Genomic DNA, 21,725 nt, shown 5'->3' on the forward strand with positions numbered 1-21,725 from the left:
ACAGAGGCCCTGTCCACGGAACCCAGGCTTACAGAGGCCCTGTCCACAGAACCCTCACCCATAGAGTCCCTGTCCACAGAACCCCAAATCATAGAGACTCTGCCCACGGAACCAGCCACCACAGAAGCCCCTTTCAGGGAGCCCACTACCATACCGGCCCTGCCCACAGATCCAACCACTGTGGAGGCCCTGCCCACGAGACCTGCTACCACAAGGAGCCTAACCACAGCCCTTCCTGCGGCCTCTGATACTCCCAAGGGCACCGCTGTGGCAGCTGGAGACTGGCCTGATGACTTCACTGGGAGCTCTGTGGCCCCGATCCCCCCAGAGAGCCTGCCGGACCCGGGCCCTGTGAAGCAGTGTCTGCTGGCCATCCTCATCCTGGCCCTGGTGGCCACCGTCTTCCTCGTGTGCACCGTGGTGCTGGCCATCCGCCTCTCCCGCAAGAGCCATCTGTACCCCGTGCGCGATCACTCCCCCAGCGAGATGGTCTGTATCTCGTCTCTGCTGCCCGAGGGGGGCGAGGGGCCTGCTCCCACGCCCAACGGGGACCTGCCCAAGGCCAAGGACCAGGGCCGGAAGGCAGGGCTGGGGCAGGACCGTGAAGCGGATGACCTCACCCTGCGCAGCTTCCTCCCTTAGCTGCCGAGCTGCTGAGCCGGGGCCCATGCCGAGGCTCTAAGCTGCGGGTCGGGCTGCCTTGGATCCCCCTGGAGACGGGAATCTTCAGGGCGGGGACCCGGGCCACCACACACAGGACTGAGAGCAGCCAGGCTCCACGCACCGAAGCAGGCCTGGCACACAGAACCTCCAGTAGAGGCTGCAGACGACCCCCCAGCGCCCTGCCCAGCCCCCGTGTGTCCTGGGCTCCCTCTAACGCCTCCGTTCCCCGGCCGCTGGAGTCTCATCCTCACGTACCCAGGGGGGCTCAGAGTTCGTCCCTGCCACCATGCCCGCGACCCTTTCCTTCTATGGCCATGGCATAGGAAGGGGGCACTCTGCACTGGATTCCTTAGTTCACTTCCTGTCGTCCCCCCCTCATTTGGGGTATCTCTCAGGGAACCCACAGTGAGTTGTGGGGGCTGGGCAGGTTCCTTAGGGGACTCTGTGGACCTACAAGCTGTTGTCTAGTGACAGCCTAACCCCATCCTGGCCTCCCTTGCCTCCCCCCGGGGTCTTGATTGAGGTGCTCACAGAGGTCTCCCGGGGCCCAGCTCAGGGCCCAGGATGGCACAGACGCCCAGTAAATGTTTGGTGGTGAACAAGTGATGGCTGAGTGAATGCTTCAAGCTGCCTCCTTCAGGTGGGGAGTGGGTTCTTTTGCTGTTCCCCCAGCCCCAGGGCCCTTAGGAAGCCCCCTGCACAGGCTATTAAGGTTACTTCAGGGGACACCTTGGTGAATCCGTGGGCGCTGGGGGAGGGGTTCAGGCTGTCGAGGGGCAGAGAATGCTGGCCCCAGGAACCACTTTGCCCAGTGCTACCCATGACACAGTTCAAGCCTGCAGAATTTGGTCCCCCCGCACCCTAAATCTCTGCCAGATACTCCCTCTAAACATCAATGCCATGCACCCCAGAAGCCCACCCTGACCTTTCTCTGTTCTGCATGAGGCTCATCTCCCCTTAACACCCAGTGGCCCCCTCCTCACAGGGGGAGCCTGGCTACACCCCACAAGGCCTTCCTACAACTGACTGGTTGTCTTACAGAGTTTGAAGAAGTGAAGTGAAGTCACTTCAGCTGTGTCCGACTCTTTGCGACCACCTGGACTGTAACCTGCCAGGCTCCTCTGTCCATGGGATTCTCTAGGCAAGGATACTGCAGTGGGTTGCCATTTCCTTCTCCAGCATAGAGAGTCTGGGGCCCCGTAAACTTTTTCTTAAAGGGCAAGATCATAAATATCTTACGTTTGGCAGCTCATGTGGTCTCTGTTGCATCTTCTCAACTCTGGCATCCTGGCCCGAAGGCCATGATTGACTCTGCGTCACGGATGAAGGGGTTTAGCTGAATTCTATTGAAACTTTGTTTAAGGCAGCAGGCTGGGTCAGGCTCTATAAGTTAGCTTGTCCCTGACTTCAGTGTAGGGTGACCAGATGTCCTGAGACTTTCCTGGTTTCAGCACTGAAAGTCCTATATAATGGGATATAAGGCTTTCAGCTGCAGCAGATTAGGACAGCGAGTGGCCCTATTTAAGCACTGAAACCCAGGGGGACTCTGAGGGTCAGATCAGGAAGCCAAAGGCTTAGAGAGGAGAAGGGTGTGGTTAACTTCCTGACATGGCTGAGCCAGGGTTTCAGACTTTTGATCTTTGCTTCCTAATGCCTTTTAGTCATTTCTGTACTCGGGGAAGGAAACACACACACACACACACACACACACACACACACACACACACACACTTCTACCTTCTAGAACATTCATCTCAGGGGACTTTTTCTCTTCTAGAAAAATGCCTCCAAGGGCCTCTTTGGGAATTCAGGACCTCCTCCACTCCGTGGCATAACCTGCAGAGAAAGAATTCAAAGAAAATATCGAATTGGGGCAGGGGAAGCGGGGGTGTTGGCTGCAACTCAGAGAGGGATGGGGGGAAAGGCAGCCGGAACACGAAAAGCAACAGGGCCATAGGGAACAGAGTCAGGGATAAGCGGAGAACTGCCTGGTTCTGTCCCCCCCTGCCCCCTTGCCCTTGAACCTCTACAACAGCTGTGATACACAGGAAGGTGTGTTCAAGGTGCTTTGGTGGAGGCGCTGGTGGAGGCGCTGGTGGAGCGGGCTATCCGCCATGGGCGGGGACAGACAACCCTGGAGAAGGCGGGTTCCTAAGACAGCAACAGGGTTTCACTTCCCCTTTATCAGGGATCAGAAAACTCAGCTGGTGGATTCCACATCACTGGGGTGGGGCCCCAGAGGCTGGAGGACTTGGGGGACATTTCAGCAGTTCCTCTGGGACTTTGCTACTCCGTCCGTCTCGGCAGGGAGCAGGTCTCCGGGCTCCCTTAAGGGCCCCCGGGAGCGCCTCTGCTCCCGCACGTTGGTTTTCCGTCTCTACCGGAAGAGGACCGCTTCTCTGCAGCCCTCCCTTTAAGGTGCAGGATTCGTCAGCAGCAGAGATGGCGAATGCTTGAAGATGCCACCAGGGGGCGCCCACCACCAGCTAGTGGAGCCAAGGGCAGCCTGGCGCTTCGCTTGGTCCAGTCTCGGAGGATGAAGGAAGGATGGAGCCAGATCCGAGCTCCAAACCCAGTGGGGTGCTGGTATATATTTACCAACTGCCTTCTCAGGTGGATTGGTGCCCAAAGCACGATTTGCAGTGCTTGCCAATTTCTTTGCTGTAAATACTCCCATGGCTGATTTTGAGCAACCGACCATTTATACAGTAGGTCATCCAAAAAATGTAAATAATGCCAATGGCGTAGATAGGATGTAGTAAGACCATGAGGAAGCGATGAGTTTTAAGTGTTGAAGACCTTGGTTTTTAACATAATGTAATTTAATTTTATGCAACAACTGGTTCAAATAATTCTGAAAATTGACAGCTGCATCTGAGACTGATATAGGCCGGCTCCTGCAATCTAGTGTGTCCTTCCACTTGTCTGGACCTCCCTTGCCCTTGAACATCACCCCGTGAAGTGCCCCATCCATCCACTGAGCACGAATATCTGCTATGTCTCCATGGATCCCCTCATACAGCCTAAGAAGGAGGAACTAGGATTCTTGCCATTTTACAGAAGAGGAAACTGAGGCTCAGAGAAGTGCAGTCACATGTCCCAGATCGTACACGAGGATCTGAGATTGGAATCTAGGCTTGAACCAGAAAGCCACATTCCTACCACTAAGTCACGTGGTCCTTGAGATCATAGCGGGGTTCTGGGGGAATCCCATGCCCCAAACTCTCACTCCTGCTGACCTGTCCTGGCGTCTGGAAGTCCCCCTCAGTCACCCTTTGTGGCTCCCAGTTGCTGAGAGAAGGCACTGAGACCTGTTAGTTGCTCAGTCATGTCCAGTTCTTTCCAACCCCATGGACTGCAGCCTGCCAGGCTTTCCTCTGTCCCTGGGATTCTCCAGGCAAGAATACTGGAGTGGGTAGCCAATCCCTTCCCCAGGGGATCTTCCTGACCCAGGGATTGAACCTGGGTCTCCTTCATTGCAGGCAGATTCTTTACTGTCTGAGACACTAGGGAAGCCCCAGGATGACACAGTTGAACCCAGCTTGCAGAGAGCAGGCACACAGCAGACCTGGGATGCAAGACAGAGAGAGGTGGCTGCCACAAGGCGCTGGCATTTCCTGGGCACTCAGTCTATGCCCACCGCCACGTCAAATGCTCAATCTGCCTGATCGCATTCAGGTCTCACAACAACCCATGAGGTGAGGACAATTATTATCCCACTTCTCTGCTAGGGAAACTGAGGTTCAGAAAGCTGGACCACTGGCTTCAGCAAGTTGCACTGCTGAGAAACCAGACTCCGCTGACTTGAGCTCTGGCAGTAGGGAAGGAAGGAGGGTAGACAGGAAATGGGGGACAGGGGGTGGCATGCTAAATTTACTCTTGTCCCTTTGGAGGGGGGTTGCTGCCAGCCCTGCGGGTGCTTCATCTGGCAGTCAGTCTGGACAAAGGCTCCCCAAACCCTCCTCCATACCCCACCCCTGCCTGCCACTCAGCCGAGTCTTACCTGATGCCTAAGCACAAGATACGTCCTCTATAAACCATAGTTTTTAGGATTATCAAATACAGAAAAATGACTGGAAGGAAGTACATCAAATCGTTAAGAGAGATTAGCCACCAAGTGTGGGATTATAAGTGAATTTTATTTGGTTCTTTTGACTTTCCTGTGTTTTCCTAATATTTTTCAATGGGCAGAACAAAATCATAAGTGTTTAGGAAGTCTGGGGGTCCCAGGTCTCCCAGCTGGTGAGTAAAACCATCCATTCTTTAGCTATGAATGCCCACACAGGAAGGCTCTGAGCTGGTGGTCCTGACCCAGGGGCAACTTTGCCCCCCCCCAGGGGACATCTGGCAATGTCTGGAGATAAGCTGGTTGTCATGACTTGGGAGAGCATTGCTGACATCTAGTAGGTGGTCAGGGACCCCGACAAACATCCCGCAGGGCACAGGCCAGTCCCCCGAGGCAAAGAAGGGTCTGGTCCAAATGTCAGTGGTCCTGAGGTGGAGAAATTCTGCTCTGCCCACTTGGCAGTGAGGGCCCGTTGGAGTTCCCCTTCTCAAAAGTGTTTGGAAACCCGAACTGTGTGGCCAGGAGCTTGATTGCTGCGTCTCCTCTTGGTGGCTGGAAGCCTGTAGCCATAATTGCTCAGGCTTTTGCCCCCCTGGGTCCCACAGAGCCAGTGCCCCATGCCTAAGCCTGGCAAAATAAGGATGCTGTTGCCGAACCTGGCGAGGGGCAGCCTTGGAACTGCTTTTCCGAGGAAAGGAATAGGCCTAAGGCAGGAGACAGGAGCACCAAAGGGGCCAAGATGCAGTCCCTTTCCCAGGCACAGGAAGCCTGCAAGGGGTGAAGCATGGTCCCCTCCTGTCTCAGCACTGCTTCCGGGCTGCCCCCTCCCTTGGGGTAGTCCTTCTGGGAGACCGATTATTCTGCCTTGTGTCTGGCCTCCGGACCCCTCCGGACCCCTCCGGCCTTCAGGGGATTTCCCCCAGAGCTTCAGTGGCCGGCTCAGCAAATCACTGGCTATAAATGAATCCGTAGGACGGTAGGGTGCCTTAATCCTGCCAGCAGCCGAAGCTTCTGGAAGCCAACCCCTCCCTGTTTGAACCCCCATCTCACCCACTGACAGACATGTTGGCTGGATGAGGGCAGGAAAGCTGTCACCTCTCACTGTCACTTGGCTCCGGCCCCAAGAGCCTGCTGGTTCTTTCTTCCTCGCACTTGCCTGCCCCAGGTCCTTTGCACCTGTCGCTTCTCTGCCTAGTGCCCTCTTGCCAGAGGTCTGCAGGACCAGCATCTTCTCACCCTTGTGTCTCAGCATGAATGCTGCCTCTTCAGAGGGGCCTGCTCTGCAGCCCTGCCCTGCTTTTGCTTTAGGACAACCCCCTGCTCCCCTCCATGGTGGTGCTGGTGGTGCTCGTGCTGCCGTGCCCGACACTCTGTGACCCCGTGGACTGTAGCCCACCAGGGTGCTCTGTCCATGGGACTATCCAGGCAAGAATCCTGGCATGGGGAGCCATGCCCTCCTCCAGGGGATCTTCCCGACCCAGGGACTGAATTGCATCTCTCGCATCTCCGGCATTGGCAGGCGGGGGCGGGGGGGATGGTCTTTACCGTGTGGAAGCCAGGTGACCGTGTGGATGTACGGATTTTTGCTGTGCAAGGGTGGGGCCTCTGCCCCTCACATCACTCTCTCTATGACTGCACAGTGCCTGGCAGTCCACAGAGGTTCAGAAGACATTGACTGCATTGACAAACGGGCAAGGGAATTTGGCAAGGGGGTGAAGATGCAGGGACAGCTGTGGGACTGGCAAAAATCTAAGCACCAGAGGCAGAAATCAAAAGAGCCTTAGGTTTAAGGCTTAGGGCCAGGCCTGGCTTTCAGTCCCTGCTCCGCTGCTGCTTTCTGGATGCCAGGCAAGGCTAACGTCTGGGAGCCTTAGCTTCCATACCTGTGAAAGGGGGAGAAAAGTCCTTGCTATTCCACAGCTGTGACGTGGCTGGCACACTTCAGGTGACCGACGAGGGCCCACGTTCAGAGAGACAGTCCCTGGCTATGGGGGCAGGCGTGGACCCTCTGAGGGGCACCGTGGGGCCTCCACATCCCCCCATGCCTGGAAGTCCAGCCCTGCTGTGGTTTGGGGAGCAAGCCCCCGCCCTGCTGAGCACGCCGTCTTTTGGCCTAAAATTAGCTCACAAATTCCATGGCTGCCTGGTCAGTGCTTCCAACTGACAATTCAAACCAGATGTTTCCAGCTGTTGGAGCCCTTCCCCCCTGGCCAGCGCCTGCATGTGCCCCAGGGAGGTCGGACTCTACCCGGGGGAGATGGATCGGAGCATGCACTCGGGGGCCCTGGCAGGAGCGGGAGCCAGCCTGGGCCTGTGGGCTCACCCCTCTAAGAATGGGGGCACCCTCGCCAGCTGACCTGCCAGCGAGTCGGGGCTGGGGTGGGTAACCGCTCTGCCTTTTTCCATTCAGGAGCCTTGTGGAGCGCCTGCCGTATGCCAAGCCTCTGTATTTGCTGCTGTCCAGATACTGTGAGAAAGGGTCTCGGTCCGAGGCGCCACTTGCGTTGCTGTTATTATCAGCGTATGTAGTTAGTGCCAGGTGGCGCTACTGGTAACCCTCCTGCCAATGCAGGAAATTTAAGAGACGCAGGTTTGATCCCAGAGTTGGGAAGATCCCCTGGAGGAGGGCAGGGCAACCCACTCCAATATTCTTGCCCGGAGAATCCCATGGGCTGAGGAGCCCAGCGGGCTGCAGTCCATAGGGTCGCGCAGAGCTGGACACACCCGAAGTGACTTAGCTCACACGTATGCACCAAGCTTACAAGGGCTTCCCTGGTGGGCTCAGTGGCGAGGATGCCTTCCACCTCACAATGCAGGAGATCCAGGCTCAGTCCTACAGTTGGGAAGATGTCCTGGGGAAGGAAATGGCAGCCTGCTCCAGCATTCCTGCCTGGAAAATCCAATGGACAGACGAGCCTGGTGGGCTGTAGTCCAAGGAGTCACAAAGGAGTTGGATACGACTTAGCGACTAAACAACAGCAACCACAACAAATAACCAAGGCTCGTTACAGTCTCACAATAGTGTTACTAGTGCTCCCATTTTACAGATGAGGGAACTAAGGTCCAGAGTGGTGGAGGAACTAGCCCAAGGTCACTCGGCTCTGAAGCAGCAGAACCCAGAGGCCCTGAAGGGTAGGTGGTCTCAGCTCACCCTGGCTGAGTTTCCCACCTTGCTGTCACCCCCACAGGGCCCTTTCCCTCCTGGTGGATGGATCTGGGGGTTGTGGAAGACCCTCTCCATGAGGCTGTCCCTGGGCTCGGGTGCAGAAGATGGCTCACAGCAGCTGCCAGGAGGGGAGATTCACTAGGAGAACCGGGAGCCAAGTGTCGGGTTCCAGCTGAGTCAGAAGCCGGAGGCTGGCGGAGGGGCTGTGGGGATCTGTATGGGCTTCATGGGGGCCTTACATGGAGCCCCTTCCCCAGCCCCAGAGGTGGGACCCAGGGCCCTTTCTGAGGGTCCTCGAGAGAAAAGGTAAGTCTGTACATGCATGCATGTGTGTGTGCACGCGCGTGTGTGTGTGCGCGTGTGTGTGGCATCGTGCATAAAGAGGAGAGGGGCTTGAATCAGGGAGGAGACGACTTCACGCATGTGGGGGGACCGTGGTTGACCTTCACTCGTGGTAAGAGCCAAAGCTCCCTGCAAATGCCCGCAGAGACCTGGCAAGATCTGGCGCCAGTGCCCCCTGACCTCACCTCCTCCCACCCTCCTGCTCACTCACTTGGCTCCAGCTTCACCCGACACTTTTCTTTTCCACGCCTTGAAAACGCCAGGCAGGGACTCCCCTAGTGGTCCAGCCTCTGAGCCTCTGCACTCTCAGTGCAGAGGGCCCGGGTTCCAAACCTGGTCAGGGAGCTAGATTCCACATGCTGCAGTTAAAACTCCTGCTTGCTGCAAGGAAGATTGAAGATCCTGGGTGCCTCAACCAAGACCCAGTGCAGCCAAAAAAAAGAGAAAAGATTCTCTATGATATCTCTTGCAAGCCTCTCACTGACTGGAGATAAATTAAAAAAACAAAGCCCAGCACCCCCTACCTCAGGACCTTTGCACTTGTTCTTGCCTCTGTCTGGACCACTCTATCTCTGATCATCTCCCTGACTCACTCTGCCACGACCTTCGGGTCTTTGCTTGAACATCACCATTTCCTTGCTTTGTCTTCCTCAGTACCCTTATCACCATCTGTCATTCTGCATGTAATTACTTAATTACTAAGCTACCTTCTTTTTTGGCTGTGCTGGGCAGCATGTGGGATCTTAGTTTCCTGACCAGGAATGGAACCCCTACCCCGCCGCCCCCGAAATGGAAGTGCAAGTGTCTTAACCACTGGACCACCAGCGAAGTCCCAGTGTTATCTTTTCATGTATTTATTTGGCTGTTCTTAGTTGCGGCACTCGGGTTTTTCGTTGCAATCTTTCACTGAGACGCGGAGACTCTTGAGGGTATATGGGATCATAGCTCCCCATCAGGGATCGGACCTGCATCCCCTGCGTTGCAAGGTGGATTCTCAACTGCTGGACCACCAGGGAGGAAGTCCTTCTGCTCCCACCAGAAGGCAAACTCCCCGAGGACAGAGACTTCTCATCTGTATTGCTCTCTGCTGCAGTCCCAGTGGTGGAAAGTGTCCGACACATTGCATGTGCTCAGTAAGGACTGAGAGAGACAGAACAAGAAGGAAGAAATGGAAGGGAAGGATAGGGAAGAGGAAAGGAAGGAGGAAGGGAAGAAGAGGAAAGAAGGGAGAGAGAGGGAAGACAGGACAGACGGTCTTAGTGTAAAGGGAGGGGTCGCAGAACAGGAGACACACAGGATGATGTAATGTTTGGGTGACTTCAGGGCCCTGAAGTCCAGCTCTGAGCCTTCCCCACTCTGCCCCTCTGCTCAAAGATGGGCAGCACCCCTCTCCCCCGCCCCTGCCCCCTGATTTCCAACAGTGCTGCATAGACCATTCAGGAGCTCCATCTCAATTCCTCTTCCTGAGGGAGGGTGGGGCAGGGCAGCGGGGGGGCTCCTGCAGAACGGCCTGCCGGAGGGCACCTCGTTGAGGGCACCCCGTGGGGAGCTGGCAGAGCGGGAGAGCCAGGCCAGGTCTGCAGCCAGGGGTGCTTGTCTGCAACCCTACCCTCTGACACGTGGGCTCCCGCCTGGGCTGCACGGAGCTGCTGCTTGCACCGGGCTTGGGGAATGTAAATGTTTACAAGGCTGTGTGCAGCTGGCCAGGTCACCAGGGACATAGGAAGCCAGAGATCCTACTGGCTCTGGTGCCCCTACCCCACCAAAAAAAAAAAAAAAAGAGAGGGAGGCAGGGCTCTTAATTTTAAAAGACAACTTTGAGTCATAACCTACGTAAAGCATAACCATCTGAAGTGTGAGGCTTGATTTTCCCATACACACGTGCCCACGTAACCGCCACCCAGACATTGTCCGGCTCTAGCCCCAGAAGTTTCTTCGTGTCTCTTTCCAGTCAATACCGCCCCCAAGGGTAACTGCCTTCTTCTTTTTTTTTTTTTTTAAACAAATGTATATCTTTCTTTATTCTGCTGCACCAGGTCTTAGTTGCGGCATGTGGGATCCAGTTCCCTGACCAGGGATCGAACTCTGGCCCCCGGCATTGTGAGTGTGAAGCCTGAGCCACTGGACCACCAGGGAAGTTCTGGGTAACTGCTCTTCTGACTTCTGTCTCCATAGCCTGGTTTAGCCTTTGTTCTAGAACTTGTAAATGGAATCACCCAGTCCGTGTTCTGTGGAGTCCATTTCTTTTGCTCGGTGTGTCTATGAGATTCGTCCAAACTGCCTGCCTCCCATCTCATCCTCCCACTGGGGAGGAGTGTCACACGGACCAAAGTCCGTGCATCCATTGTCCCACTGGTGGCTATCTGGGTAGTTGCCAGTTTGGTGTGTCTTGGCTCTTACGGATAAAGCGACATTCTTGTCTGCATGTGAACATGTGTTGTCATTTCTCTTGGGGAAATACCCAGAGAAGAGCTTGCCGGGCCATTGAGAAGTGTATCTTCAACTTGATAAAACCCGCCAGACTGTTTCCAAAGTGGCTACGGTATTTCTCTCCCTACCGCGGTGGTGGGTTGTTTGCTGGAGTGGGAAATTCACTTAGAATCACACAGCAAAAAGAGCTCAGAGGAAACTCGGCTGACTCCTCCTGGTGTGGGAAGGGAAACTGAGGCTTGGCTCACAGCAGAGCATGTGGGAGGGGCAGAGCTGGGAGTGAGGAAGGCAGGTCTCTCGGTTTCTGAGCTTGAATGACTCCTGGGTAAGAACCGATTCAGCAGCCCCTCTGGTTTCCCTATAAGACACTTGGTGCCAAGCCCTTTTCCACCGCAGGGCCTTTGCACTTGCTATTGGCTTTCTTGGCCTTGGAAGCTGTTCCTCCTGCCCCTTGAGTGCCTGGTTCCTCTTATCTGCACATGTCAGTGCTGACACCTCTTCCAGGAAGCCAGCCCTGACCACAGTCACTAGAATAGGTGACCGGACACCTGCCCCCGCCCCTTTCCAAGCTACTTCCTGTCTCCTCGGCCTTTTTATCTCCTTGATGGCATTTTGCAGTGTTAGGGTGTCTTCTTGAATTGCCAGTTGACTTGCTTCTCAACCGATTCCCCTGAGAGGAGCTCCTTGAGGCAGAGCAATATTATGTCAGTGAATCCCCTCTCTGGGCCTCAGTTTCCCCATCTGTAACACGGGCAGGTTGGACAAGAGTCATTCAGCCAGTGGAGGGCATTTACTGAGCACCTACTGTGTTCCAGGCACTGAAAAAGCCCTTATTCTGGACCCGAGAAGCTGACAGTCTAGAGACACATAGAAACAAGTCCTTACAGGGCACCAGGGGTGCAGGAACATAGAATGAACTGCTCATTTCCCTCCCCAGAGGCTGGGGTTCAGGGAGGGCTTCCTGGAGGTGGCGATAACAGAGATGCAAGATATGTAGGCGGGACAGGCCAGGGGGCACACGGAGGACAGTGCTTCAGGCGGAGGGAAGTCGCTTCAGCATCTGTCTTATTCACAGTTCTCTCCAGGTCCCGGGCAGCTCCTGGCTCACGGAGACACTCGGTAAACAGCTATGGAATGAGTGAACGTCTCTAGTTTACAGATGGGGAAGCTGAGGCATGGGGAGGTTTCACAGCGCGTCTCCTTGGAGCCCCCCACTCCACCTCCTTGGAGCCCCCCACCAGGGGCCACTCCACGGGTGTCCACCCACAGGCCAGGCCCGTGCTGTGATGGGGCCGCAGCCCAGGTCTCTCCAGCCACATGAAAATCTTGCGATATTTTTGCCCAGAAGGCAGGCCCCAGTGGCTTCGGGGGCTGTGTAATTAGAAGTGGCTCTGAGCCCATGAGAGGCTGGAACTGGGGGCTGCGGTGGGCCAAGCAGCTTGCCCAGGCTCAACCGGGGAGCACTCTGGCAGGGACTCAAGCCTGGGTGAGGTTTTCCCTCCTCCTCCCTGCCTCCTCAGTCCTGGTTGGTCAGTGGGGCAGGGGTGGGGGTGGGTCACAGCTGCTAATTGCAGGCTAGGCACAGGGTGGGGGCTCTGAACTGCTTCAAGGCTGGGCAGAGGACTCTTTGCTCTGTTTCTGAAATTGTGGGTTGCAAGCGAGTGGCCTGGCCCCCTCCAAGCCACAGGCCTGCCCACCCCCCACCCTTGGAGCCATGCGTGGTGCTGTGGGCCGTGGGATTACCCGGGCCAGGCCCTACCATGGGTCCTGGAGCTGGAGAATGTGGACTGTGAGTCCCTCAGGATGGATGAGGAGTGGCTAGATCCTAGGAACGTGAGCGTGGAGGGCAGAGTGGTCACTGACATGGTCACAAGCGTTTATTGAGCACCTACTGTGTTCCAGGGACCACCCTAGATGCTGGAGTTACGGCCACTGACAAAACAGGTAGAGTTCCTGGTCCCCCCGCAGGCCTCGTTCATGGACTCCTGCTTGATGATGATCAGGAACTGCTTTGAAGGTGCTGGCTTCCTGTATACCCCAGGGCCTTTGCACATGCTATCCTCTTGCATTCTTGCCTTCCTAAATACCTCCACCAGTAGCTCTACTTCCACCTCCTCATGGAGGCCCCCGTGAGCCCCAGGACCAGACTAATGCCCCCCAGATTAGCCTCTCACAGCCTTGGAAATGCCCTATTCCAACTCTTAGCACAGTTGGCAGTTAGATATTCATTTCTTTGTTTACTTGCTTATTGCAAGTCTCCTCTCTCTGAGCCTGTGTCTGCTCATTACTGTCTTCCAGGGACTGACAGTGACTGGCTGTAAACTCAATGCTCAAGAAAGATTTGTAGACTGAATACAATTTAGAATGGCACAGCGTTGGAACTTCAGAGCTGGCAGGCTTGCAGCGGGCATTGAGAAAAACCCCACATTGAGCTGCAGCCCAGAGAGGGACAGAAATTTGCCCAGCCACTCGCAGCTGATGAGTGAGCTGGGGCTGGAACTCAGGGATCTTTTTTCCTCCCATTGGTGACTGACGTTTTTGTTATTCTGTCCTCAGATTGTGGGTCGGGATATTTGGCTTAAGGGGCGTGTGTGTGTGTGTGTGTGTGTGTGTGTGTGTGTGTGTGAGAGAGAGAGAGAGAGAGAAAGAGAGAGAGAGATGGTCTGATAGCTGTCTAACAGGGTCACTGGCCTGGTAATTTCCCTGGTTTTATTTTCTAAACAGCTGGCTCCTCTTTGGGGAGGCGAGTTGGGGCTGCTGGGACCATCAAAGGGAATAGCTACAATCTAGGGCCCTGGTTCCTAAAGGGTAGGCATGATCTGTTGATTCTTGTACTCCCCATGCTCCAAACCTTCCCTGGCTCCCTGTTGCCCCTGATGAATGCTGTTCTGAGCCTTTAGCCCCGCTCTTCCCTCGCCTTCCTCATTCGCTCCTCCCTTTTATCTACTTCGTGCTCCAGCACAGCTTCGTCACAGCCCCCTGTCCGTCTGTGGCATTCTCAGCCACCTGCCTTCATCGACGCTGGGCTTTCCTCCTGGAATGACCTTCCTGGGTCTCGGCTCATTCACAGTCACAAGCTCTAGGACAACTCCCCTGCCTCTTTCAGTGGACCTCTCTCTGTCCTGGGGTTCCCTGAGCTCTTGGCTTCTCTCCCGCTGTGGACCGATTTCTGTTTTTCTTTAAAAGCGATTAATGTATCTGTGCTTCTGCTTGGAAGTCCGTGAGCTTCCTGAAGGCTGGGCTGTGTCTGATTCACCTCTGAAACCTGCTTAGCACCAGGTCTGGTGCACATAGGTGTTCATTAAGCACTTGATGTACAAATGAATGAATGAGTGCAGGAATAAATGAATGCAAGGACTGCTGACTCACTGGATTCCTCAGATTAGCCAGAGGGCCTAGTTCCACTGCCCACAACTGACTTATCTCAGTTCCCTGGCGGAGCCTCTTGAATGCACCTTGCCTCACTTTCTCAGTCTGTGAAATGGGGCCATGAAAACCTGTGTTCTGGCTGCTTCGTTTTGGGGTATCATGAGGCCGTGGATCTCAGCATGTTAAGAGGGAACCCACAGAGCTTTCCACCCACCCCTGTACATGGGGAAACGGAGGCCTGCGGAGGAAAAGCCTCTGACTCCGGGTGTCTGAATTTCCCCCCTGCCTCAGGCCTGACCCTCCACGAATCCTTTAAGCCCAGCTCCCACTCTGCTCCCTGAGCTTTGGAAAACCTGAGTCACAGCTGGAACCAAGCACGGGGAATTTTCCTCCTCACTTCCAGGGGCCTCGGAGCCTCCCTGACCTCGTCCTCTCGGGCTGGGAGGCAGGATCCCTGCTTGCTGGCCCAGGGGTGCTCGGCAGGACGGCCCTGCTGTGTGTGTCTGTCAGCCTCAGTCTGCCCTGGGCACCCGCGGTCAGGGAGGAAATGCCACATCTGGTGTCCTGGGCTGTGGAGGGGGCACCCGTGGAGGAGGGGGTGTCCGCGAGTGTGAGCGGGGAGGGGGACTGTGTGTGGCCGGGCTTGGCCCCGCCCCTCCCCTTGTCCCCACCCCAAACCCACTTAATGAAATCAAGCTGGACGGAGGGAGGGAGTGAGGGACGGAGGGAGGGAAGGAGGAGGCGGGGAGGGCCAGGGAGGGCGGGCAGCCCAGAGCCGCGGCCACCGGGCACCGCCACGGACTCCAATTTGCTCTGCTCCACCTGGCGGGACACCCTGTGTGCAGAGGAACCGGTGAGTGCTGGGGCCCCCGCCTCTCTCAGGGAGCCCGGGCTGTCTTGGAGTTTAGGGGGCCGGCGTGAGTGCTTTCGGGGGCTTCTCTAAGTATGTGTGAGCCTTGAGTGTGTGTCGGATGCTGTGTGCGTGTGTGACCTGTGTTAACAGGTCGGGTGGCCAGCTGTGTGTGCACTGGGACGGTGCGTCCTGAGTGCAGTGCTGTGGCGTGTGTGTGCAGCTGGGGCCTTGCTGTAGGGGGTGTGCTGGAAAGTGGGCACCGGGGAGGGTGTTCCCAGGGTCCGCAGGAGGGTGGTGTGCACGGGGTGGTCCCGTCTGCGGGGATCCCCAGCAGGTCAGGGGGTACATTGTGCCAGTGTTGCGCGTGTCCGTGTGTGTTCTCTGTGTGTCTGGGCTGGGGTCTGTGTAGCCATGTGGGGTGTCGGGACGCTGTGCGTCTGTGTCTTTTGTGCCTGTGATGTGTGTCTGTGTACTGTGTGTATGTGCGTGGGTTTCAAGACTTCAGAGAAAGACTCCCGTCCTTCCCCAGGCCTCTCCTCCAAGGGGCCCAGGGCCCTGTCCTTGGCTGCCCTGGAGCAGGGGCTTCAGAGCTTCAGCCAGAACCCCTCCCCCCAAGGCCACTAATTGAAGCCAGGTTTCTGTGGGCTCCCCTCCCCCTCTGGCCACCGGTCCCTGAATGGGGGCAGGGCAGCCCCTGGCCCCTCAGTCTCAGGTCTTGGCGGGGTACCTTAGCCTTAGGGATGGATTTGCAGTATCTGCCTGTTCCTGACCTCAAGTGGGGGCATCACATTTGAAAACAATGAACTGTGAGTGAGATGGGCTCTGGAGAGGGGCCCTGCTCCCAGCTTGGAGTCCTGGATAGTCATGTCGTACTACTAATTGACATCTCCAGCGCTATTTCTTGTCCTAACAACAGTCCAGGAAGGTGACCTTATCCCCATCGTACAGATATGGAAACTGAGGCTCAGAGAGGTGCCATGCCTGACTTCAGGACACACAGCTGGGAAATGACCTCCACCCGGGTGTTCAGAGCCACCTCTCCAGTCTGGCTCCGTTCTGACCAACTGTGTGACCCTGGGCAGGCCTTTCCCAGTGTCGGGCCTGGGTTTCCTCTTGGATGAAATGAGAGGGGTTGGCCTGACCCCACCTCCTCATGGCCCGTGAATTTCTGCGTCCTGGGAAAAAAAAAATGAGGAGCAGGGAGGAGCTGAGGGCAGCTGATGGGCAGGACAATCATGTCAGAGCAGCCCAGGTCAGCACACCCATTCTACAGACTGGAAACTGAGGCCCAGAGAGGTCAGGGGGCTTGTCCAGCAGGGTCACACAGCCATCTCCTGTGATGCCCCGCCGGCTCCCCGCACTCAGCCTACATGTTTCCCAGGGAGCCCCGGTGACAGGGGTGTATGAATGGACTCAGAGAGTCAGGGTCTCAGTCTTTAAGAGCCAGAAGTAGTTTGCGTGGCCTCTTTCCTTATCCTCTGCCCCAGCCCCCAAGGCTCTTGGGGAAAGGAACACTTTACTCTGACTCATTGCTGTGCGTGTGTGTATGTGTGAGTGCGTGCGTGTGTGTGTCTGATCCCGGATTCCTCGTTGGCTACAGCCTGGGGAGATTTCACTCAATGAGGTATTAATACAAATTTGGTCTTTCCTGGACGATGGGGGGAAAGAGTGAGCACATTTACATGTCAGGCAAGGATAATCATCATTTGTCCACGGCGGGGTGGGAGAGTGCCCGCTGGTCTTGGATCTCTGCTGGGGTAGAAATTCGGCTGCTTCTGAATTCCATCTCCTCCCGCCCCCGCCCCCCCCTCCCCCACCCTCCAACGGAGCAGCAGCTCCGTACCAGTTTTCTGAACTTGTGGTCTCATCTGATCCTAACAGCTCCAAGAGGTAGGCCCTGTACTCACCTCCTTGCCCCGCCCCCAGTTTACAGATCGGGAAAGTGAGGCCCAGAGGAGCCGGGCAGCAGAGCCAGACCCAGATGGAACCAGGATCCTAATCCCGGCCTAACTGGCTTTCTCAGTCCGGTGCCTGCAGAGCTTCAGGGCGGAACCTTGACGGCCTCCGCTGCAGGGAAGACCCTGGTCTTCAGGCCCCACCCGGCCGGCAGTTTACAGAAGTTTCAGCTGCCACCATTCCAGGGCTTGACTCGAGGCAGCAGGCAGGGAGGTGACTGGTGAGGGAGGGGCAAATCCGCCAAAGATCAAGGCTGTCTGTAGGAACCTAGGCTAACAAGTACCAGGGGAAGGCTCCTGAAGTTCATGGAGCTGCTCAAATCCTGGTCCCAGCTGACAAGTGATGTCAACCAGGGAGTGTGAGCCCATTCCTGGGTCAGCCGGGGGGCACATCGGAGTGTGAGTGTGTGTGTGTGAGTGAGTGTATGGGTGGATTCTCAGAATCACAAAGAAGGAAGGTTCAAATCCCCGCTCTAACACTTAGCATCTGTGTGTCCTTGGGCAGGTCACTGTCTGTCTCTGGACCTCCAATTCCTCATTTGAGAAATGAAGACAATACTAGTGTTCTGGGTTTCTTTGGAACTGCACCCACAAAAGGGGCTCAGATGAGCAACCTGTGGTAAACGTACATGGTGACCTACTCATTTAAAATGAATCTCTTGACTTCCCTGATGGTCCAGTGGTTAAGACTCTTGCTTCCAATGCGAGTTTGATCCTTGATCAGGGAAATAGGATCCCACATGCCATGGAGCTCCCCCCCCCCCCACAACAATTTTTTTAAAAGAGCCTCTGGGTGAGTGTTGCCTTGTCTGATATCCTGGGAATTTCTTTTGTATTTTGCTATCTGAGCCAGTTTGTCTACATTCATGTCATATTGGGAGGCACCAGGTCACTTGGAACAAGCCAGTCAATGGCCCCATGTCATTCCTACATCACCTCCTGAATCCCCAAGTCACCACGAGTTGGTACCGTCACCTGCTTTGCAGAGCGGGGCCTGAGACCTGGGCTCTCATGGGGACCTGCTGCAAGATGCTGGGCACCTGACTCCTTCAGCCCAGGAACTCGCTGTGTGGCCTGAGGCCTGCCCCTTGCCTTCTCTGGGCTCCTGTCTCTCCCCGCTGCATCCCCGAGAGGGGGCGCCACAGTCAGGGGCGTGTGAGGCTTTCCCATCCTGGCACAGGCAGCCTCATCCAGCATCAGGGTCCTGGGCCCTCTGCTGGGCCAGGCAGGGACTCTCAGGGGGCGGCCTGGGGGTGCATAGAAGGGGTCCCTGGGTTGTCTGAGAGGCCAGGCCAACTCACACCAGCTGGGAGAGTTAATGCTTTAGAAGCCAGGCTCCTCCGTAAAGCTGGGCCATAAGGAATTTATTAGTCATCCGGGCCGTCTGGGCCAGGGAGGGTCTGGGGGTTCATGTCGGGAGCAGCCTTCCCGTGGGGGAGGGAGGTGCGGAGTTCATCTGGATCCCATTTGGTGGCGGCCACAGGACTCCAGCTCCAGCTTTGTTTCAGGCACAAGGGTTCCCCCGGGGGGCTTTGAGGTGGCGGTTAGCCGTGGGACACATGCTCACTCAGGCCCCTTCTGAGCTCAGAATCTGGATGCTTCAAAACTTATGAATCTTTTGGTGACAGGACAGCAGATAGGCCAGGGGCAGTGGGGAGGGCTTCCTGGAGGAGGGGGGTCAGCTTGCTCAGTTACTCACTGAGCCCTCCCTGGGTGCCTGCATCCAAACTCCAGCTCTTCCTTAGCAAGGTTTTGAATCCCTCTGAGCCTCAATTTCCTCACCTGAAAAATGGGGAGAATGTAGTACTACCGCCAGGAGGCGGTTCCCAGGAGTCAAGAGAAATTTCATCTAAGAAAGATAAAATAGGGCCTGGCACATGGCAAGCAATGAAAGAGTAAGTTCTTCTTATTCGTTGAGCCAAGTCCATCAAGATGCATTTATTGGGTGCTTACTGTGGGGTCCAGGACCCACATATAATGCAAAACCCTGAAGTTGCCAAGACGAGTAAGATTCAGCCTGTGCCCTCTAGAAGCTCAGATTGAGGTGAGTCGTTGGGGGCGGAGGAGAACCGATGTGAACCCCGGGATGGGGTCCATTGCACAGTGGGGAGGCTAAGGCCCAGGGAGGGGAAGCGATTTGCTAGAAGAGGTTCTGTGACCCCTGCACCGCCTCAGGGTCCCCTGAGGCCCCGGGGTCCCACCCTGACGTCTCTCCTGCCTCCCTTCCCCACAGGTCCCCGGCAACATGGTTTCCGCAGCGGCGCGCAGCCTCGCCGTGTCTCTGCTGCTGCTGCTGCTGCGGGTCCTGCCCACGGCGTCCCACTCTGTGTCCCTGCAGGCCGGCTTCCTGGAGGACACGGGGGGCAGCGGGGAGGCCGAGGGCTCGTCGGCCTCCTCCCCGAGCCTCCCGCCGCCCCAGACCCCGGCTCTCAGCCCCACGTCGGTGGGGCCCGAGCCCACGCCCCTGGCGGGCCCTAAGCCCCCCACCAACTTCCTGGACGGCATCGTGGATTTCTTCCGCCAGTACGTGATGCTCATCGCCGTGGTGGGCTCCCTGGTCTTCCTGCTGATGTTCATCGTCTGTGCGGCTCTCATCACCCGCCAGAAGCACAAGGCCTCTGCCTACTACCCCTCGTCTTTCCCCAAGAAGAAGTACGTAGACCAGAGCGACCGCGCGGGGGGCCCCCGGGCCTTCAGCGAGGTCCCCGACCGGGCTCCCGACGGCCGGCCTGAGGAGACCCTGGATTCCTCCCAGCAGCTCCAGGCTCACATCCTCGCCGCCACCCAGAACCTCAAGTCTCCCTCCAGGGCCGCCCCAAGCAGTGGAGACCTAGCCAGGGCACTAGAGGTTAGGTCAGAGGAAGAGGAGAAAGGCCCCCGGGAGGCGGCCCTGGAAGTCCAGGGACGTGCGCTTCCGGCGGAGAAACCCGAGGTGCCTCCTCCGCCAGAGGAGCCCTGCTCAGTGGAGGTGGACGCAGCTGCAGGTGCGGCGGCAGCCGCTGAAGGTCAAGGAGAGCCAGACGTGGCTCCCTCACTCGCCCAGGAAGCCGGGGGCCCAGCTGGTCCCCCCGAAAACCCCTGTGCTTGCGGCAGTGTCCCCCCCAGCATCTGACTGCCCCCTCTCGAACTGCGGGCCCCGACTGTTGGGCCCCGACTGTTGGGCCCCCAGCGGTCACCTCCTTGGGCATAGAAAGGCCCTTGGTCCCTACCGCGCTCTGACCACCCTGCTTCCTCGGCCACTCCCCGCTGCAGATCCCAGCGTGTCTGACCCTACCACAATGGGCGGAGATGCTGGTCTCTGTCCCACCTCAGGAATCTCACCGACTTCCAGAACATCTTTCTCCGCAGCCCCAAGGAGCTCATCCGAAAGGCAGAGCTCCTCTGGGGGCTGGCGCTGGGAGGCGGGTGTCCCAGTCACAGACACGTCCGCTGAGAAACAGAAGTCTCAGGTCCCTTGTGACAGTGCCGACGCTGCTGCTTTCCATCAAGGCAGGAAAGAGAAACGGAATAACTAGACATTTTAGAAGAGGTTGAATGAATGGGGAGACGCACAGGGGCCTGGAGGTACCACAGAAGATCCATCAGGAGGTTTCTGTGAGGGCCCCTGCACGCAGCGCGAGCATTTCCCAAACTGGCTTCCCTGGAAGAAGGACTTTGAGGGCCAATGAACGAGTCGACAAAACATTGCTTCTCTGCTCTGCGCACCGCCTCTCCCCCAACCCGCCCAATAAAGTCCTCCAAGGCTCTGACAAGTCCTGCAGCAAAGGCGCCCATGGAATCCGGTTTCCCTTAACCTTTCCCAAACTGCTTTTGACCGTGGAGTACTTTTGTTTTTGTTTTACAGCTACAGAGTAAAATCCTGCAGAGAACACTCTGGAAGTTACTGCTCTAAATGTTCCATGGGGTGCCCCCTCTCCAGTTTCCGGATGGTCCAGGGTGAGGGTGGTGGGGTTTGAGGTCTCAGCCTCTCATCCTGCTACTTACTGCTGTGGGGATTGTGCAAAAGAAGTTCACCTTGCTTGCCAGGGACTCCAAGCAACCTAGAAGCCGGCTGGGAGGTGCTGTGTGTGAGGGGACCCCGTTCTACGACGGGTCTGAAGGTATGGGGGAGGGTTTCCAACACCCAGGCTGGAAGCAGGGGTCCATGGCCCCCCACCCTTCACACACACACACACACACACACACACATGCCTGGCAGCCGGAGCCCACAGCATTCTTTAGTCTTCAACAAGGGAGCCTGAGCTTCATCCAGGATTTGGGGAGGCCCTGTGAGGGGGTTCTTGTTTCTATCTCTCTGTCCAGGCTCCCCCACCTCTGCACAGCTGCCCAGGTGCTGGAATATAATAAACCAGCACAATAAACCTTTATTCAGGCCTGAGCATCCTGGTTTTCTGGGGGTGGGGGGGCAGAAGGAGTCTGCTGGGAGGTTGGGGGGCATTTCTTCTGGGCTGTTCTGTGGGGGTGGGGCAACTTTCTGGGGGGTGGGGCACATCGACCTGGCCTTGGGGGCCGGATAGGTGTGGGAAATGGAGAGAGGGGTGGATGCCCTATGGGAACAGGGTCCAGAGTCTGTGCCCCAGAAGCCCTGGGCTCATGGCCACCGAGGCAGTGTCCATGCGCGCCTCTGCGTCTTACGGTGTCTGCAGGAGAACCACCCACCTCTCCGTTTCCCCCAGGAGAGAGGGGCCTGGAGGGGCTTGGGGCCAAAGTTTTAGTTTCCCCTCTCCCTGCAGAATGGCTGAGGGCCGGTCTGGGTCTCACGGACAGCGCCACACTGGCCGCACCCTTGGCCTGCGGTGCCTGGGGTGGAAGGCAGTCCCTGCCTTTTGTCTCCTCGCCTGCCAGGCTCCTCCTTGCCTTTGATGGCGATTCCTGTGACCA

General features: G+C 56.8%; 2 protein-coding genes across 7 annotated transcripts in view; both read left to right on the forward strand.

Annotated features, from left to right (window-relative positions):
• Positions 1–1,910, forward strand: part of SELPLG (selectin P ligand) — a 16,643-nt gene extending 14,733 nt beyond the window's left edge. For 3 of the 4 annotated variants that reach the window (XM_040250945.1, XM_040250947.1, XM_040250946.1), the window contains one exon: positions 1–1,910. This exon is cut by the window's left edge and continues 533 nt beyond it. In XM_040250945.1, the coding sequence (XP_040106879.1) occupies positions 1–642 (642 nt within the window). In that variant the 3' untranslated portion in view covers positions 643–1,910. The other variant, XM_040250948.1, reaches the window with a different exon arrangement.
• Positions 1,911–10,133: 8,223 nt separating this feature from the next.
• On the forward strand, positions 10,134–21,222 carry TMEM119 (transmembrane protein 119). Of its 3 annotated transcripts, none has more exons than XM_040250951.1 (2): positions 10,134–10,206; positions 19,078–21,222. In XM_040250951.1, the coding sequence occupies exon 2, from the start codon at positions 19,090–19,092 to the stop codon at positions 19,954–19,956; it is 867 nt and encodes a 288-aa protein (XP_040106885.1). In that variant the 5' UTR covers positions 10,134–10,206; positions 19,078–19,089; the 3' UTR covers positions 19,957–21,222. The 3 variants fall into 3 exon arrangements, with proteins under 3 accessions (XP_040106885.1, XP_040106886.1, XP_040106884.1); XM_040250952.1 differs by lacking the exon at positions 10,134–10,206 and adding an exon at positions 10,259–10,381; XM_040250950.1 differs by lacking the exon at positions 10,134–10,206 and adding an exon at positions 14,791–14,889.
• The last annotated feature ends 503 nt before the right edge of the window (positions 21,223–21,725 follow it).

This window comes from Oryx dammah, unplaced genomic scaffold, assembly GCF_014754425.2.
Source record: "Oryx dammah isolate SB20612 unplaced genomic scaffold, SCBI_Odam_1.1 HiC_scaffold_12, whole genome shotgun sequence".
NCBI lineage: Eukaryota > Metazoa > Chordata > Mammalia > Artiodactyla > Bovidae > Oryx > Oryx dammah.